This window comes from Stegostoma tigrinum, chromosome 26 (genome assembly GCF_030684315.1).
Source record: "Stegostoma tigrinum isolate sSteTig4 chromosome 26, sSteTig4.hap1, whole genome shotgun sequence".
Classification (NCBI taxonomy): Eukaryota; Metazoa; Chordata; class Chondrichthyes; order Orectolobiformes; family Stegostomatidae; genus Stegostoma; species Stegostoma tigrinum.
The window spans coordinates 5,881,164-5,901,825 of record NC_081379.1 but is presented as its reverse complement, the minus strand read 5'-3'; the positions used below and the strand labels follow the sequence as shown (position 1 = coordinate 5,901,825).

The 20,662-nt window shown below is 40.9% G+C and overlaps 1 protein-coding gene across 7 annotated transcripts in view; it reads left to right on the top strand.

Moving 5' to 3' along the window:
* Positions 1-14,141, top strand: part of tango2 (transport and golgi organization 2 homolog (Drosophila)) — a 151,135-nt gene extending 136,994 nt beyond the window's left edge. For 6 of the 7 annotated variants that reach the window (XM_048556324.2, XM_059654917.1, XM_059654912.1 and 3 more), the window contains 3 exons: positions 1,171-1,324; positions 6,612-6,716; positions 7,567-14,141. In XM_048556324.2, the coding sequence (XP_048412281.1) occupies positions 1,171-1,324; positions 6,612-6,716; positions 7,567-7,687 (380 nt within the window). In that variant the 3' untranslated portion in view covers positions 7,688-14,141. The remainder of the gene's footprint in view (positions 1-1,170; positions 1,325-6,611; positions 6,717-7,566) is intronic. The other variant, XM_059654916.1, reaches the window with a different exon arrangement.
* The last annotated feature ends 6,521 nt before the right edge of the window (positions 14,142-20,662 follow it).

Sequence of the window (20,662 nt, the reverse complement as noted above, 5' to 3'; positions counted from 1 at the left end):
CTTTCTATTCGCCTTGCCCATTTCTTTTTTTCATCCTATACCCCTTGATCAGCTTACCCCCAAACCTTCTCCAATCCGAAGAAGACAACCTGAGCTTATTAGACCTGTTATCTAGCTAAAATGCTCCATCCCAGCAACATCCTGGTGAATCTCCTTTGCACTCTGTCCAGTACAATCATGTCCTTTCAACACTGAGGTGACTAGAACTGCACACAGTACTCCAGCTGTGGTCTAACCAGGCTTCTGTACAACTGCATCATGACATCCCTGCTCTTATAATCTAGCCACAGATGATAAAGTCAAGCGTCTCATATGTCTTCTTAACTGCACAATTAACCAGCCCTGCCACCTTCAGAGATCTGTGGGCAAGCACCCCACGATCCCTCTGTTCCTCTAAGCTTCCTAGTGTCTGCCATTCATTGAGTACTCTCTTTATCTCGTTCTTTGTTCTAAAGGGCACCACCACACATTTATCAGGATTAAATTCCATCTGCCCGTCCGACCAATCCATTTGTATCTGCCTGTAATCGAATGCCTTTTTCCTCACTGACAACTGCCCAGCCAATCTCTTTGTCATCAGCAAAGTGACTTATTATCCCCTACCACATTCTCATATACATCATTTATGAATATCACAAACAATAAGGAACCGAGCACTGATCCCTGTGGTATACCACTGCTCACCAGGCTCCAGTCACACAAACAGCATTCTACCACAACCCATGACTTCTGTCACTGAGCCAAATTTGGATCCAACTTAAGTTACCCTGGATCCATTGAGCTTCTGCCTTCTTTATCAGTTATCTTTTTGGGATTTTGTCAAAGACTGCACTGAAATCCACATAAATTGCATCAACTATCCCACCGTTATCCAGGCGCTTGGTCACCTCCTCAAATTTCCATTAGATTTGTGAGGCAAGACCTCCCTCTGACAAAGCCATGCTGACTATCAAAAGTATTGTTGCACTGATCAAGTCACATTTCTGTTATGGTTTCATTGACGAGCCAGTAACTCACTCATAACTGGTTCCAGGATCCAGAAGTGTAGCTGTCAGGAACGTTGACTTTCTGTTTGAGTCAGCAAAGGGTCTTTGGTGATACCCAAAGCTTCTGCATTCAGTCAGGCTCATGGAATCTTTTTCATTGTTACTTTTCTTTTAATACCTCTAGGCATTTATGGGCTTTCGAACAGCCTTCTTGATACTCCATGGAAAAAACTTGTTCATGGAAAAAAACTTTTCACAGATACAATTAAACAAAGCAATGAACTTTCGCAAGAGAATTTGGTGCAAGAACTCATCAATGTGTTGAACAATGACGAGTTGTAAGTACTAATGGCAATGTTTGTGTTAAAGCTGGTTTAAATATGCAAATATCAAAAGTGAAATAGTAACTGCTCAAATGGCTGGCTTGATACAGCACTACCACTTATAGTTTGAATTAAAAGAAAATAGAAGACTTAACTTGGACCATGAGTTGTCAGCCAGCACAACAAAAGGGCTTCAAAACTAGCCTTAGCACACATGGCCTGTAAACAGAAACATCAGTCTTTGCTTTCCCATCTGATTGTATTTTCATTGGTGTCTGAAAAATGCATGTGACCATTGGGGCTGACCAGAATTAGACTCAGCTGTGTTGATCTCTGTCACAGAATAGTGATCATGGATAAGGCTGTCCAATGGAACAGTCATTATCTGGGTGAGGTACATGAGAGTTATTGACACGTGTAAAGTTCTTTCCAACACTAATAAGACCATAAGGTATTGCAGCACAATTGGCTGTGGGCCCGTTGAGTCTGCTGTATCATTCGATCATGGCTGATCTGTTTTTCAACTGCATTCTCCCTGCAAACCTGATCCCTTTACCAAACAAGAACGAATCTATCTCTGTCTTAACAACTTGGCCTTGACAGCCCACTGCAGAAATGAATTCCACAAATTAACCACCCTATGGCTAAAGAAATTCCTCCTCCTCTCAGTTGTGAAAGGCCATCCCTTTACTCCAAGGCTGTGCCCTCAGGTCCGAGTCTCTCCTACGAGTAGAAACATCATCTCCACATCTACTGTATCCAGACCTCTCAATATTCTGTAAGTTTCAATCAGATCACCCCTCATTCTTCTAAACTCCAGGAGGTATTGATCCAGAGTCCTTAACCACTGCTCATAGGACAAGTCCTTCATTCCCAGGATCATCCTGAGGATCCCTGCAATGCTAGTACATTTGTAGACATGGTGCCCAAACCTGCTCACAATATTCCACATGTTTTCTTACCAAAGCCTTATACAACCTCAGCAATACATTTCTGCGCTTGTATTCTAGCCTTATTGAAATGAATGCTAACATTGCATTTGCCTTCCTAACTTCCAACTGAATCTCCATGTCAACCTTAAGAGAACCCTTTCATACTTCAGCTTTCCAAAGCCTTTCCCCTTTTAGAAATATTCTAGAAATATTATATCTAAAATAAATATTTTAGACAATATTCCAAGCCTCTATTCTTCCAGCCAAAGTGCATAGCCTCACACTTTCCTGTATTATATTTCCCCTTTCTCCTCTCAGAAAATGGTCTGCTCCTCTATTCTTCCTGAGAAAATGCATAACCCCTCACACTTCCCCACATTATATTTCATCTGCCACTTCTTTGCCCAGTTTCCTAGCCTGTCCAAGTCCTCTACAGCCTTCCCACTTCCTCAACACCACCTGCCCTTCCACCTATCTTTGTGCCATCTGCAAACTTAACAACAATGCCCTCAGCTCCTTTTTCCAGATTGTTAAAGTTCAATGTGAGCACTTGTAGTTCCAATACTCCTGCAGAACTCCACAAGTCACCAGCTGCCATCCTGAAAAGGACCCCTTTTTTTCATCCCTATTCCTTGACTTTTGCCGGTCAGCTAACCTTCTATTCGTACCAGTACCTTGGCCATAACACCATGGGCTCTTTCTATACAATAGCTTTCTTTGCAACACCTTGTCTAAGGTCTTCTGGAAATCCAAATACATTACGTCCGCTTGCTCTCTTTTGTTTAACTTACTCGTTACTTCCTCTGCGAGCTCTAACAGATTTGTCAAGCATGACTTCCCCTTGATGAAGCTGTATTACTACTGCTCTAGCTTCATTTTCCAACAGCCCAATATCCATTATTTCCTCTGTCTTACTTTTAAGATACCTAAAAAAAAACTTGCAATCTTCTATTATGTAACTGGCTCCCCTCTATTGCTTCTTTAGTTATCATTTGCTGGGTTTTTAAAGGCTTCCCAATTGTGAGGTTTCATACTAATCTTCACCACATTGTAAGCTTTTTCTTTTGCTTTTATGCTTTCTATACATGACTTCCTTTGTCATCCATGGTTGCCTTGCCCTCCCTTAATATGTTTCATCTTCCTTGCGATGAATTCCAACTATGCCTCCTGAATTACCTCCAGGAACCCCTGCCATTGCTGCTTCACTGTCTTCCAGTCAGGCTCCCCTTCCATTCACTTCTGGCCAGCTCCTCCCTCATGCCTATTGTAATACCATTACATCTGATTCCATCTTGTCCCTCTCAGATTGCAGGGTGAATCCTAACGTATTAGGGTCACTTTCCCCTAATCATGTCTGCCTCATTATACATCACCACATTCAGAATTGCCTTGTAGGCTTCACCACAAGCTGCCCCAAAAACCATCTCATAGACATTTCACAAATTGCTTTTCTTGATGAGATCCTCTATCAACCTGGTTTTCCCAGACCTCCTCATTTGAAGACCCCTTTGATGATTGTAATAGTGCTTTTCTTACATACCTTTTATATCTCCTGATTTATTTTCTTTAGGGTTTTTTTTGCCTTTGCGGTTCCTCAACTCTACCCACACAGATTCTACATCTTTGGACTTCTTATTATCAATTTAATTTTATTTCTTACTAACAAGACAACCCCATCACCTCTGCCCATCTGCTTGTCACTTTGATAGGATGTGTCCTTGGATATCTAGTTCCCAGACATAATCCCCTTGCAGCCACATCTCTGTGAGACCCACAACATCGTACCTGTAAATTTCAATCTGTGCTCATTTACCTTGTTTGAAGTACTTTGTGTCTTCAAGTACAACACGCTCAGTTCTGTATTGACTGCCCCCCCCCCTTCTCATAGTCGCCCCCCTCATCTGCTGTGTCTGAAGTCAGATTCCTGAGCCTATTACTTGCTCTGGAAACTTTAACAACCACTGCAAAACCATTGTCCCCCTTTAAATGTTTCCATAATTTTCCATGTAACTGAACCCACCCCAAACCAGCTTGTAACTGATGTCCATTTCAAGCCCACCGACTCCTACGGCTACCTAGAATACACTTCCTCCCACCCACCCTCCTGCAAAAATTCCATCCCCTATTCCCAATTCCTCCACCTCTGCCGCATCTGCTCCCACGATGAGGCATTCCACTCCCGCACATCCCAGATGTCCACGTTCTTCAAGGACCGCAACTTTCTCCCCACAGTGGTCGAGAACACCCTTGACCGCGTCTCCCACATTTCCCGCAACACATCCCTCACACCCCGCCCCCGCCACAACCACCCAAAGAGGATCCCCCTCGTTCTCACACACCACCCCACCAACCTCCGGATACAACGCATCATCCTCCGACACTATCGCCATCTACAATCCGACCCCACTACCCAAGACATTTTTCCATCCCCACCCCTGTCTGCTTTCCGGAGAGACCACTCTCTCCGTGACTCCCTTGTTCGCTCCACACTGCCCTCCAACCCCACCACACCCGGCACCTTCCCCTGCAACCGCAGGAAATGCTACACTTGCCCCCACACCTCCTCCCTCACCCCTATCCCAGGCCCCAAGATGACTTTCCACATTAAGCAGAGGTTCACCTGCACATCTGCCAATGTGGTATACTGTATCCATTGTACCCGGTGTGGCTACCTCTACATTGGGGAAACCAAGCGGAGGCTTGGGGACCGCTTTGCAGAACACCTCCGCTCGGTTCGCAATAAACAACTGCACCTCCCAGTCGCAACCATTTTCACTCCCCCTCCCATTCTTTAGATGACATGTCCATCATGGGCCTCCTGCAGTGCCACAATGATGCCACCCGAAGGTTGCAGGAACAGCAACTCATATTCCGCTTGGGAACCCTGTAGCTCAATAGTATCAATGTGGACTTCACCAGCTTCAAAATCTCCCCTTCCCCCACCACATCCCAAAACCAGCCCAGTTCGTCCCCTCCCCCTCTGCACCACACAACCAGCCCAGCTCTTCCCCTCCACCCACTGCATCCCAAAACCAGTCCAACCTGTCTCTGCCTCCCTAACCTGTTCTTCCTCTCACCCATCCCTTCCTCCCACCCCAAGCCGCACCCCCATCTCCTACCTACTAACCTCATCCCGCCTCCTTGACCTGTCCGTCTGGCCTGGACTGACCTATCCCCTCCCTACCTCCCCACCTATACTCTCCTCTCCACCTATCTTCTTTTCTCTCCATCTTCGGTCCGCCTCCCCCTCTCTCCCTATTTATTCCAGAACCCTCACCCCATCCCCCTCTCTGATGAAGGGTCTAGGCCCGAAACGTCAGCTTTTGTGCTCCTGAGATGCTGCTGGGCCTGCTGTGTTCATCCAGCCTCACATTCCATTACTATTTAGTTTTGTTTTGGAGTCTAGATGAGAGCCTTTCCTTTGAATCTGAGTAAGCGTTCTCTCTTCTTCCCTAAATTTCGCCACCTGTTCACTTCCAGTTCCAACATTATAATTTTAAACATTATTGCAGAACATGGACCTGTATAAGCTAGGCTAACATTCAAATGCTCAGAAATAGTAAGAACTGCCAATACTGGAGTCAGAGATAACGCAGCATGGAGCTGGAGGAACACAGCTGGCCAGGCAGCATTAGAGGAGCAGGAGAGCTGATGTTTCCGGTTGGGACACTTCGGACCCAAAACGTCAACTTTCCTGCTCCTCTAATGCTGCCTGGCCTGCTGTGTTCCACCAGCTCCACGCTGTGTTAACATTTAAAAGCTATTGGTTTCTGACTTCAAGCACATTGTTAAGTTATCAATTGGCTAAATAATATTGTGATCTCCAAAGTTAAAAAGCGCACAACAGAAGTTCACTCAATGAAATTAATGTAGAAATGCACTGGTATTGCTTTTTTTTGTGCACTGTCTTCATACTGTCAATTCATGTAAAATAAAGAATGTAACACTGGTGTTAAACCAACGTATTTACAAATCTTTTAAATATCTGAGGATGAGTTCTATTGATCTGACATTTGCCAGCATTATGATGATTTTAAGTTTTTTGCTCACTTTTATTATATCATTCCATCTATATTCTCAGCACTGATTTTCAGTTGATGAGCACTTTTGAATTCGATATTAGTCAAGAATGCAACTCAAATTAAGGCTCTTTGGGAGTGCAGTACAGTGCCATGCTGCATCAGGAACTCTTGCCCAGTCGAAAGATTACTTAATTAGGTCTTAAAGATGAAACATCTCATTCTGTTAAAGTTTGAGGACAAAAAAAACTATTGATTTATGCCAGATGATTCTAAGCAAATCTAAGTAGATTGACAACATAATTAGGTGCTCCACTGTTTGATAACAGATTTTTATCATTTTTGTACCAGCCAGTTGCCAGCTCCTGATATAGAGGAGCAGGGTCAAGATTTCATTCGGCCAATACTAAAGGAGATATCAGCATTGTTTGTCCGCACTTCCTCTTATGGCACCCGGTAAGTTTCTCATTTTGAGTTGGAGTCAGCATTATTCTGTTTCACCAGTGGTATAAAAGCTAAATAATAATACATCCGTACCATAGCACATTGTTTTTGGATTAAAGAAGAACCATCAGATTGAACTCTTTCAACCAGCTGGTACCCTCCATCAGATTGAACTCTTTCAACCAGCTGGTACCCTCCATTCTCCTAGAAGATTGCAATTTACTTTTGAGACATCGTACTCAGAAAGTAATAGAGTGTATGCGTGCGCGCACACACACACACAGTTTTCATTGGAATGAGACTGCTTGAGCGTATATGCATACAAATCTTTTACTGCTTCCTCATTTGATCTGAGTGTTGCATTCTCCCCAGCAGGTTCTCTGCTGTGGCCTGCTGAATACTCAACTGAATATCTCAATAATCAAACTTTTAGGGATTATTTTGTACAAGTCTGTTGAAAATCTACCATCCTGTAAAATATACAACCCCAATTTTTGTGGTTGGTTCGAGATGAATAACAAACTACATGTAAAGAAGAAACCATGAAACCATCAAGTATTTCGATGGCTACAGCTGTAGTGAATCAGAAAGCTGTTGTAGTTTTATTTCTTTCGCTAATGGACTGCATAGCCCTCAAAGTGTTAACTCTCATTTGTTTAATCTACATCCCTTCATACATTTTTCGACCTGCTACAGTAAGAAAGGCACTCAGTACTTCGGTGATCATTGGATGGAACTTCGTTCCATTTTATGTTGTTTTTCTTTGCGACATTTGTTCCCTTTCTGTTTTATATTTTTGTTTCTCTTTTAACTTCAAAGTTCTTTTAAGTTCATTGAAAGGTTTGATTTATTTCATTGTCAGGACAAACACAGTCATCCTCGTTGATGCAAAAGGTCACGTAACCTTCACAGAGCGTACTATGCTCAACTCTGACGTTAACCAATGGAAAGTCAGCTCCTTCCAGTTTGAACTTGAGATTTAACAGCTTTTCATTCAATGCACAGTAAAAAAAAGAAAGGAATGGAGAACAAAGTTGAATGGAAATGAAAGCATACTTCACAGATCCTGCAGGTTTCTGGGGCAGTATGGATGTAAATGTTTGATTAAATCGTACTGCAGCCTAGCAACTGCCATGCTTTAAAATGCACAGTATCTTTAATGCTTCATGGTGTTCCATATATTAATGTTTGTATGTATTTCTCAACAAGTGCATCCGATTGAATGTCTGTGCAAATGTGTGTTCATTGTATATTTGTGTTTGTCTGTGTGCAGTCTCTATTTATGTATTTGTGTGAGTGTGAATGCATGTATTACCTGGATCTTATGTTTTTCGCAGGATGAGCAAGGTGAAATAGAAAATGAGTAATCTGCTCACTCCTGTCTCTGCTCTCACCATCTCAGTCTATCCAACCAAGAATCAGATGGCCACTTATTGTCTTTCTGGCAGAGGGTAATGCTGCCAACAGGAAGTCAGTCACAGCTACAGTCCTTTGTTTGTTGTTGGCCCAAAACATATCTAAGATGATCTTTTTTTAAAATCACATGCTGATGTTGCCACCTTCCCCAGAATAATCTGCTGTTACATTGAAGCATGGACCCATTGTCAGGACTATTTCTTCTACCCTTGTGTCACTGCATCTAATGCCACAAACACCCACCCCCTCTAAAGGCCCAGTGCCTGAGAAATGAAATAGGTCACAAAGATTACATGATTGGGTCATTTCCCAGCTCAAAATCTTGTTCATTAGGAATTAGGCAGTCAGGCCACTGATTTGCATGTCTGCTTGTCTTCTGTAATTTCAGAGACTGTTGTGATGATGTTATGTTTCCAACAAAACATCAAAACGTTTTATGTTCACGTAGCAATGGGTGGTTGGTGGTCTGTCTGATTTGTGGTTGCAAAATCTAGCTGTGTGTTTGTGTGTGCATGTGAATGTGCAGGTGTGTGACTGTAAGTGTGTGTTTGGAAAGCTGCTTTTATTTGTTCCAGACAAAAAACCTGCGGATGCTGGAATCCAAGGTAGATAAACAGGAGGTTGGAAGAACACAGCAAGCCAGGCAGCATCTGGAGGAAAGAAGCAGTCAACATTCTTTGTTCCAGCTTGATTAATAATTCTACCATCATTCAGTGCAATTGTATTCTTAGAAATAATGCAGGTGATTTCAGCTTATTTACTTTTCTTTTAAACAAGTTGACCACACTTTTATGTGGAATATTAGGATTAAGACATAAATGTGAATTTTTTTTCTCCCTGTCCTCCACAGTTTTCCATTCCTATAAATCTTTGCCCTCCCGTTCACCCACAGTTGTGAGCAATCGGTGGCTGATTGCCTAGCTTCTGCTATATAACTCAGTGAGCAGCCACAACAGGACATTTAGGCTAACCAGGTTAACTTTCTGCTGAACGTTTTTACTTTCTGTGACATGTGGGATAGGCTTTCCTCAGGGTAATCTCAGCACTGCTGCATTCCCAGCAGGAAGGCACTTTGGAACAGAAAGTGGCTGAGTAAGTCATGACAGCACTGTTAGTTCCCTATCACACAACCTGTGTTCCTGTCGGGAACTTGCTTCAAGCTGCACTCAGGGATCGCATTATTAGTATAATATGCTGTTCTTGAGACTAAAGGATGTAAATTATAAAGAAGGAAACGTTATTATGGAAGTGTATTAAAATTGTTGTCAATTGATTTTTCTTAATCTTTCAAACAAGGGAGAGAAAAATGACAGCCTTCTCCAAGAACAAATGGTATTTATTGTCAATTCTAAAAGTGAATGAGTGACTATATTATACTGAATGTTATTTTTAGAAATGCATTAGATGCACAAAACATTTTTGATTAATTATTTGAACATGCCAACAATGAAAGTTGACTGTTGGTAGCTGCAGTCTTTCATTTGATTCAATAAAATGACACAGGAAAATCCACCCATATTAAATCCATACACAAGGTGCTGCAATTCCTGTCTGTGTGTCATTGTTGAAAGCAGAGTAAAGTACAGATCCTTCAGATTAGTTCCAGGGCATTCTTAGAAACTGTTTTTCTGACTCAGGTCTGTAATAGATTTTTATTGTTGAATCATACAAACTAAGGAGGGGTCTCGTGATTGTTTTCATAAAGGCCAAAGGTGCTATGGCTTCAGTTTCATTCCCCATTTTGTGCAGTGTTAATGATCTTAGTCGACAAGGCATTAGGAGTGCAGCAGTTTGCATCAGTGGGAAAAACTGTCTGAATCCATGCTTGGTATGTACTGACACCTGCTGGAAAGTGTGTGTGTCTACGTTTTGAGTGGGTGAGGGTTAATGGATTCATCCTTGATAACTGTGGGAGGTCAGATAGGCAGACAACCTGAATATATGACAAATAAATATCTCGAATGAGATAATGGAGGATGCTCAATGATTCTGGAACAAAGAATCAATATTTTCAGGAGCATAGAACATTTCTGGCAGAGTTGGGAGAGGGAAGAACTGTAGCTGATGTGGTAGAAGGCAAAGCCAGCTTGTCCAAATGAACAATTCCCAAGTTTCAGTTTTTAATCTGTCATTTGGGAAGGCTGAATCAAGTCGAAGAGACTTAATTGACTTTAATTGTGGCTATTTGTGTTTGAAATAAGACAAGTGGCGTAGGTGTGGAACAGGTAATTTCAAACCTCTGAAATGAATGCAAACAGTGTGAGGAACATACCGGAAGGGAAGATGTCTCTTGGACAAGTCAGATATACATTGTTTTACAGGGATAATGATCAACATAAGAATGAATGGATTCTTCGGCAACTGCGTGACTCTCAACAGATGTCATCTCTTTTTTTCATATTTCTAATTCTGGAAGTCAAGAGATTGGTTGAAGGGTTTATCTACTGTCACAGAAACATTATTGTGCTGGAAGAATAATCTTAAGAATGGCCTCTGATCTGTTTGTCCTATCTGAATTAAGTCAGAAGTCACACGACACTAATTTATAGTCCAACAGGTTCAGTTGTAATCACAAGCTTTCAGAGTGCTGTTCCTTCATCAGATGAAGTGGAAGGAATCAGCAGTGTTCCAAAAGCTTGTGATTTCAAATAATCCTGTTGGATTATAAATTGATGTTGTGTGACTTGTGACTTTGTCCACCCAGTCCAGCACTGGCACCTCCACATTGTAGCTATATGAATTAAGTTAAATGTGTGCAATGTTACCATTCCATCGATACTTTTCTTTCCCCCTTCAATTACTTCTACAATAATTATAGAGGAGATTGGTTTTTAAATGCTGCTTTACATGATTGATTTAATTACCTGTATTGCTAATTGGAGCTATTATCTGGATTTAGTTTGCACTGCACTTTGAAACGAGCGGAAATAGATCATTCAACCCCTTGAGTTTATTCCAACAATCTATTAAATTACGTTGCTATGTACCACATTTTGACTCATCTGCCTTTATTCCAATCCTTTGATACACGTAACTAACTACAATCTATCAAAAATAATCTTGAAAATATAAATTCAACAGTATTGCTCACATTTTGAAGGAGATGTAGTTTTAGAATTCACTAATCCAGCTGGAAACAATCTTCCTAATTATGGCAACTAGTTTTGGATTCCATGCTAGAGCAAATGGTTTCATTGCATCTACCATATCAAGCTGTAGAGTCATACAGTCATACACAACAGAAAAAGACCCTTTGGTCCAACTTGTCTATGCTGACCAGATATCGTAAATTAATCACAGTCCTATTTACCAGCATTTAGCCCATAAGCCTCTCAACCCTTCCTTTTCATGTACCCATCCAGATGCCTTTAAAATGTTGTAATTGTACCAGCATCCACCACGTACTCTGACAGCTCGTTCTATGCACGCACCACCCTCTGCATGAAAAAGTTGCCCCTTAAGTTCCGTAATTATTTTCAATACCTCCAATAAGTTGTCCATCAAAATCAATGAATTATAAGCCAAGTCTGCTTTCTGAAATTAGTCCTTTAAGATATAGTAGTATCCTTTGTCTATATGCACTGTACCCCTTCCACAATTAATGTATTTTTCCTGGGATTCAGAACTTTGTTGGAATCTGATGAAGATTCTGTACAACTGAAGCATCACTTCCTCCACATTATATTCCTCATTGTGTTGAAGGCCAATATTCCATTACCATATTTGATTGCTTTTCATACCCATACAGCAACACAAAAACCTGAAGCCCCTTTATCCTTCTCAGTTGTGTGACAACAGAACTATGTGTCTCTAGTGAATAGTTACAGAAATTAAAGGTACATGTCTACAGCAGACTGGCCCAGTTGCACTGGAAAAAAACATGAATAGATTAAAGTTCCAATGATTAAAAATAGTCACAAAGCTTTCATTTTACAAAATAAAAAATGCTGGAGATCACAGCAGGTCAAGTTTTCTCCCCATGTGTCTGTCCTCGGCATGATACAGTGCTCCAGTGAATCACAGCGCAAACCGGAGGAATGACGTCTCATCTTCAGACTAGGCACTTCACAGCCTTCTGGACTTATCAAGTTCAACACGTTCAAACTGTGAACTCACTCCCATTCCTTCCCTTTTTTTTAGGTTTACTTTCTCTGTTACACTCTCTGTCACCAAGTGTTCTCTCCTCTCTCCCCATCTCAGTTGGACTGTCTGTTCTTTCCAGTCTGGCAATTAGACACACCATTGTTCTGCGATTCTCACATTCCAATCATTTAAGCTGAACTATCAACATCCTTTCTCTCCCAGGACTCTATCCCCACCTCCCAACCTGCACTATTGCATAAATGCTGCCCCCTCCACACTTAACATCAACTCTGATGAAGAGTCATCTGGGCTCAAAACGTTAGCTTGCTTTCTCCCCATGGATGCTGCCGACCTATTGTGAACTCCAGCACTTTTTTGCTTTCAGTACAGATTCCAGCATCTGCTATAATTTGCTCCTTTCATTTTTCAAACCCTGGCCTGCTAGAGAATCAATTAGCTATGCCATCAATTCAACATCATCACAACCAAACAGGTTCAGAAAAATTTATTAATGTAAAAAATTGTTGGGAGATATTATATTTTGCTGCAGTAAGTATTTGTAGCAAACATAATTCCATTTTCTAAGAGAAAAGTAGGTAAAGATTTTAAGCAGAGGAAGGTACAGAGCTATGGCAAAGTGGTAAGGCAGAGAAATTAATTTTGGACTGCTGTTGCCAAAAGCCAGCACAGCACTGAATGGCTTTCTCGTGCACTCTTAAGGTTTTGTTGCCTTCTAACTGTTCTGCTTTCTCCTTATTAGGTTTTCCTTTCCTTTTTTCATTCTCTTTGATTTTCTCTCTCTTTTATAGTTTCGTATTCATGACTGACTTCCTCCCTTTATTTCAACATGCCTCATTTCTTTGATCGTTGTATATGAAAATGAGACTGAAAGCAAACAGATCAAAAAAAGGGAAAAGTAATACAAGACAATGAATAACTCGTACTTTAAATGCTGGAGGGAATATATGAGACAGGATAAAAATAAGGGAAAAGAAAAGAAACAAGAAGGAATTGAAAGGAAAATGATGAAATAAATTGCAACAGATGATAGAACAGATTAGTAAAAGATAAATAAAGGTAAATGAGAATAGACTAAAACTGAAGAATAAATAGTTAAATTAAAAATTAGAATGTCTTAGTACTTGAAATCATAACATCCAGAAAGGTTTTGAAGATCCATTTTTAATGAGAATGGGAGGAAATCTGCTTTTCTCATAGTTAATGGTATTAATGAAATGATTTGATCCGTGCAAATCCCGAGAGTGCAGTTTCCTTCTCAGATTACCAATTGTGAAGAAAATATGTCTTTTTTTCATTACAAAATGAATTTCTGACTCATGGTTTTGTTTTTATAAATGTCACCAATATAGGAATCCCCTAGCATTTGCATTAAACCTCTTTATTTTGAATGGTAATGGTGTCTCGAAGTTAAATTACCTTTCCATTTCATAATCTAAAAACTGTCCCCTCAACCTAACTTGTCTTTTCAAAAAACCACAAGTAATTTTAGCTGCTGCTATAGTTTCAAAAATGCCAAGACGTATACCTTTGACACTAGCAGTTTGTTATTTTGTAAAGTTCTGCTCAGTTATATTCCAAATGTCATATTTTTGTGTACCAAGAATACTGTATTAGATACAGGTATCAGCAAATGTCACTGCAGGGATTTTTTGGGATGCTTCACTTGAATTCAGAATATATTGGTGCAATTCTAGAATTATTTCAGTGGTACAATGTCACCATTCGTGTGGTCATAACTGCAACTCTTAGCATCTTATTGTTGAAGTTAATTCAACAGCATAAACTAATTTAATACACAGTATTTTACAATTCAAAGTTTATTTTTCCATAACAATGCAAAGTAGAATTTTGCACTTCCTGATGATTGTTCTTAATTACTAAGTTTGTAATAAAATGTTCTGTACCAGTATCAATAAAAGTTGAAACTTAGTGTTGAAAATAGTGTCACTTCCCTTTCTCAACATAATCTTCTCATTAAATTTATCTTACTTTACACATTTTGAAGAAAATTCCTGAGATCTGCTCCTACCTGACAAGTATTGGTTTGCAAGATAAGTTGGAAACCCTCTAGTCTATATGTACCAAAATGGAGTTTCTGCCACATTTGCAGCAAGATATTGTACATGAAATAAGAGTGGATCTGAGAAATTTCTGTGCCTAGTCAATTTTGTTTTGTGTTCCAGTGTATATTTTCAATGATTTATTTAATAACCTCCCAAGACGCGTGACGTCAGGCAAGGTGATCAGAGGATCAGGATGCTGGAGGAAGAAATGATGAGGGAGGATGGTGTATGAGGGAAGGGATTGAGTAAAAGTATTGGAATGTGAAAGGGAGTTGAAGTAGAAGGGTAAGAAAGAAGAATGGGAGGGAGGAAGAGAGGAGGAAAGGGTTAAAAATCAGAGGCTGACGCAGAATATTTCAAGGAAGAGGATTATGGAAAAAACATTAAAGGGGGCAGATTTTAGAATCATAGAATCCCTACAGTGTGGAAGCAGGCCATTTGGCCCATTGAGTCCACACCACCCTCTGAAAAGATTCCCACATGCACCCACCCCATACCATAATCCTGTAACCCTGCATTTCCCATGGCTAATCCCCCTTGTCCACACATCCCTGGACACCATGGCAATTTAGCACAGCCAATCCATTAGACCTGCACATCTTTGGACGGTGGGAAGAAGCCCACACAGACATAGGGAGAATGTGCAAACTCTACACAAACAGTCATTCGAGGCTGGAATCAAACCTGGGTGTCTGGCACTGAGGCAGCAGTGCTAACAACAGAGTCACTGTGTCGCTTTGTCGAAGGAAAAACAGATTCAGCATTATTGCAGTGTAAACGGGACAGCTACGTCTCCAGATCACATATGCCTCATTAAATATAGAGATCCAGAAGTTGATGCCTGGCTTCTCTAATCTTCAAATGCTGTGCGAGAGATTCAACATGTAGTTGGTGTGCAGTTCTAGTCTCCTGCTACAGGAACAATGTTGTGAAACTTGAAAGAATTCAGAAAAGATTTATAAGGATGTTACCAGGGTTGGAGGGTTTGAGCTAAAGGGTGAGGCTGAATGGGCTGAGGTTATTTTCCCTGGAGCACCGGAGGCAGAGGGATGACCTTATAGAGGTTTATAAAATCACAAGGGGCAAGAATACGGTAAATAGGCAAGGTCTTTTCTCTGGAGTGGGGATTGCCACAACTAGAAGGCAGAGTTTTGAGATGACAGGGGAAAGATTTGAAGGGGATCTAAGGGGCAACTTATCCATGGAGAAGGTGGTGTGTGTTTGCAATGAGCTGCCAGAGGAAGTGGTGGAGGCTGCCACAATTACAACATTTAAAATGCATCAGGATGGATATGTGAATAGGTTTGAAAGGGATATGGGCCAAAAGCGGGTAAATAGGACTAAATTAATTTAGAAAATCTGGTCTGGACAAGTTGGACCGTGCTATTTCTGTGCTGCACATCTCAATGACTCTATGCAAGTTTTTGAAACAGTGGGACCTTGGAATAACTGCTGACTAAACAGTTCATAAAATCCTGTGTAGGAACTTTCACATCATGGAAGTCTTAATTTCTGCCAGACAACCATTTTGATGCTAAAAGTATGCATTACAAGTGTGTAGTCTCAATTCTTAAGATTTTGACTGTTATTGGAGGTTTGAAAAGTATGTTTTTACATTCCCCCCCCCACTCCTGTTCATAAATAATGTCACCCGTATTTCCTCTTTTCTTGACTTTCTGTAATTGATTTGGTAGTGAATTCAATGTCCAACTGACACCTCCTGTATTCTGCATTAAAGATTTTTCAATCTCATTGCTCAAGTGGAAAAACAATTGCTTGTCTGTTCATGAATTTTCCAGATCTGCATGCCAAAATAGGGCTCTAAATAGGTTCCACTTCAAAATTACAGAAAAAGCCTGTGAAGTAGCAGGAACCATTCACACATCCCTGAAATAAAATCTAGCTCTATTACTTGGAGATTAGGGGTTGGCTCCATTTGAGTACGATTGTCACAAGAGGTTTGTGTACTGACAGAGTACAGAAAAGGCAATGTAATGGACCAACATTTATACCTGTTTTTAACAAAACTTGTTTCTGAAGAGAAATCATGTATTATATTTAAAGAACTGTACTTTTAAATTTGAATCTGCCAGTGATGAGAAATAGAAACTTCCTTGAAGTTATTAAGTTGGCAATTGTTGACTTTGTTGTGCAGAACTAACTTGGGGTGGAATTGCAATAACATTCACAAAAGCTATTTACAGTACAAGCCTGAATTTGGTAAGTTAATATCAAGTGAGAATTTTCATATTACAAAAGAACGGGTTTCGTTTATGCCATGTTTATATATTAACCATGCTTGAGCAAGATTGAGCTGAAAACTTTCACCGTAAATAAGATGCTTCTGGCATATGGCCCTGACTAATATTAGATCATACTATGGATAAATAATTCTGGTTTATCTTAATTTCAAAGCTACAGTTCCATTTAGAAAATAGATTTGTTATTGATCTCATATTTGTTATTCACTGTTGCATGTAACAGAATTAATGTCCACATGAATTTGCTGAAACTGAAATTTGGAACAATTAACATTTGATATTGCAAACTATAAGCGTTCCCCTGGCCAACAATAACAGTGTCATCATTAAGTTAGATATAGCCTTCCACACAAGGCTTAGTGGATAAATGCTGTTCTATCATACAAGCCACAAAGGTATGTGTTAAATTGGTCATTACAGATATTTTAATTAATCTATTCAGAGATGTTATTACATCTCTAGAGCAGGTGGGATTTGAACCCTGGAGACCATGACTATTCTACACTTGATTTCAGCATTCTTAGGTTGGAGAGAAATAAATATCAGTTAGAAAATGCACATACTGGTGTCAGGTAAGGACAAAAATAGCAATTTTTATTTATCGCCTGAGATAAAACACCAACCTGAGGCAGGAACCCCTTTGACATGTGAGATGCTGGGTAATTATTAGCAGTTCTATTTAAACCTAAATAACATGATGTGTAAAGAGCTCACTAAGATGGACCTCAGGAGATTGTTGATGGGGACATTACAGAATTATGTTTTATGGGTAATGAAAACATGGACAAAGATTTCCGTGTCAGTAACAGGTGAGACAATGATAGAAGACCAATATTGTAGCAATGGAATAAATAAAATCTGAAAATGTTGGAAAACAGAGCAGTTAAGAAAGGTGATGTGGCAGGTGTTGCATGACTGGCTGACCTTTTCCAACATTTTCTCTACTGTAAGGAACCGTATATTTTTCCCTTTTGCACTGTAAACTCAAATGGAAGTTGGACCACAATATAGCTGAAATATTAGAGTTTTGCAATTTAGAAAAATTAAGTGGTGTACATTTTTGACTGTGCAAGAGAATTTTGCAGTTGGAGCAATGAGTTTGATACATTATTCAATCTGTGTGGCACAAGGAATTTTTGAGGTAGGGAAAATCAGCCTGGTGACAGCCTTCATATTGTTCAAGTAAAATCAGAGTAGCCAGAGACCTCCAAGCCAACGAACTGAAAACATCTCTTTCCCCTTCTCGCAGTACAATTGGAAAGGAAATAAAACCAAGAAAACTTAAAAGAAAGAACTTTAGTATAAAAGACATGGGTCCACCAAATCAACCATCAAATGAACAATGAACATCGCTTTACAGACAGCAGTGTGTCAATGTTGCTGAACCAGAAAGCGGTGGCATGGTGGCTCAGTGGTTAGCACCACTGCCTCACAGCCCTACGATCCCGGGCGACTGTCTGTGTGGAGTTTGCACATTCTCCCCATGTCTGTGTGGATTTTTGCTGGGTGCTCTGGTTTTGTCCCACAGTCCAAAGATGTGCAAATTAGGTGGACTGGCCATGCTAAATTACCCATAGTGTTCAGGGATGTGTAGGTTAGGTGCATTAGCCACGGGAAATACAGGGTGACAGGAATAAGGTGGTTGGGTCTGGGTGGGATGCTCTTTCAAGGGTTGATGTAGACTGCAATTTTCTGCTTATTAAGGTGAAAGTGACGAGTGGTGTACTGCAGGGATCAGTGCTTCGACCCTACTATTCACAATAGCTGAGAAAACTAGGTGTCATATTTCTGATGAAGCGTCTAGGCCCGAAACATCAGCTTCTGTGCTCCTAAGATGCAGCTTGGCCTGCTGTGTTCATCCAGCTCCACACTTTGTTATCTCGGTGTCATATTTCCAGGTTTTCAGATGACACAAACCTGGGTAGGAGGCTATGTTGTGAGGGGGATGCAGAGAAGCTGCAGTGCAATTTGGAGTAAGTGTGCATGTGACAGATTGAGTATAATGTGGATAAATGTAAGGTAATAAAACTTTGGTAATAAAAATAGGAAGGAAGATTCTTATCTGAATGACAATAAATGGGGAAAGAGATGCAGCAATGAGACCTGGGTGTCCTTGTGCAAAGTCAAATGGTCTGCTGGCCTTCACAGCGAGAGGATTTGAGTACAAGAGCACTAATGTCTTGCTGCAACTGTACGGGGCATTGGTGAGACCACACCTGGAGTATTGTTTGGTTTTGGTCTGCTTATCTGAGGAAAGATGCTCTGGATGAGGAGGTAGTGCAAAGGGGGTTTAGCACACTGATTCTTGGGATGGACAGACTGATGAGTGGGGAGATACTGGATCAGTTGGAACTATATTCACAGGAGTTTAGAAGAACAAAGGGTATCTCCTAGAAACTTATAAAATGCTAACAGAATTAGACAGGGTATATACAGGAAGGGTGTTCTTGATGGCTGGGGAGTCTAGAACCAGGGTTCACAGTGTAAGAATAAGAGAAAGATCTTTTCAGACAGAGATTAGGGGAGGTTTCTTTCACCCAGAGTGGTGAGCCTGTGGAATTCTCTAGCACAAGAAAGCCTTGAGGCCAAAACATTGAAGACTTTCAACGAAAATCTGGATACAGTTCTTTGGACTGAAGGGATCAATGAATAGGGGGAAAAGGCAGGAACAGTGTACTGAGTGCCCTTGCACCAATTCGACCACAGCACTTTCTCCAAGGCAGTTAGAAGTAGGCCAGCATTTATTGCCAATTTATCATTGCAGAGGTAAAGATAAGCGAAGGTAAGGTCATCACAGTCTTGCTGGACCAACAGTACTGCTCTCTAATTGGACAGAGATGTTGGCATTCTGAATTTGGAATTTGGATTTGCACGTATTTGGAAAGGCAAGCACCGATTAGGGATAGTCAACATGGCTTTGTGCGTGGGAAATCATGTCTCACGAATTTGATTGAATTTTTTTGAGGAAGTGACCAAGCGTATTGATGAAGGCAAAATAGTGGACATTGTCTATATGGACGTCATTGAGGAGTTTAATAACGTTCCACATGGTAGTCTGGTTAACAAGGTTAGATCGCATAGGATACAGGACGAACTAGCCATGTGGAGACAAAATTGGTTCAAAGGTAGGAGACAGAGAGTGTGGTTGGAGGTTTGCTTTTCGGATTGGTTGCCGGTGACCAGAGGTGTGTTGTGTGGATCAGTGCTGAGTCCACTGTTATTTGTCATTTAAATAAATGATTTGGATGTGAATATAATGTGGATGTGAGATATGGTTAATACGTTTGCAGATGACCCCAAAATTTGTCAGGTAGTGGACAGTGAAGAAGGTTGCCTCAGTACCATGGGACCTTGATCAGATGGGCCGATGGGCTGAAGAGTTGCAGATAGAGTTTGATTTAGACAAATGTTAGGTGCTCCACTTTGCTAGGACAAATCAAGACAGGACTTGTACACAATGCTAACGTTCTGGAGTGTGTTGCCAAACAAAGAGACCTTGGAATGCAGGTTCATAGTTACTTGAAAGTGAAGTTGAAGGTAGACAGGGTAGTGAAGAAAGTGTTCGCTATGCCTGCTTTTATTGGTCAATACATTGAGTACAGGAGACAACAAGGTGCAGAGCTGGATGAACACAGCAGGCCAAGCAGCATCAGAGGGCTAGGGGTCTAAGCCCGAAACGTCAGCCTTCCTGGTCCTCTGATGCTGCTTGGCCTGCTGTGTTCATCCAGCTCTGCACCTTGTTGTGTTGGACTCTCCAGCATCTGCAGTTCCTACTATTATAGAGTACAGGAATTAGGAGGTCATGTTGCAGTTGTGGAGGACATTGGTCAGGCAATTTTTTGGAGTATTGTGTTTGGTTCTGGTCTCACTGTTAATAGAAAAATGTTACGAATCTTGAAAGAGTTCAGAAAAGATTTACAAAGACATTGCCAGGATTGGAGGGTTTGAACTACAGGGAGAGGCTGAACAGGCTGGGACTATTTACCCTGGACCGTCAGAGGCTGAGAAGTGACCTTATAGAGGTTGCTAAGATCATGAGGGGCATGGATAGGGTGAATAGACAAGGTCTTTTCCACCGGGTAGGGGAGTCTAAAACCAGAGGGCATAAGTTAAA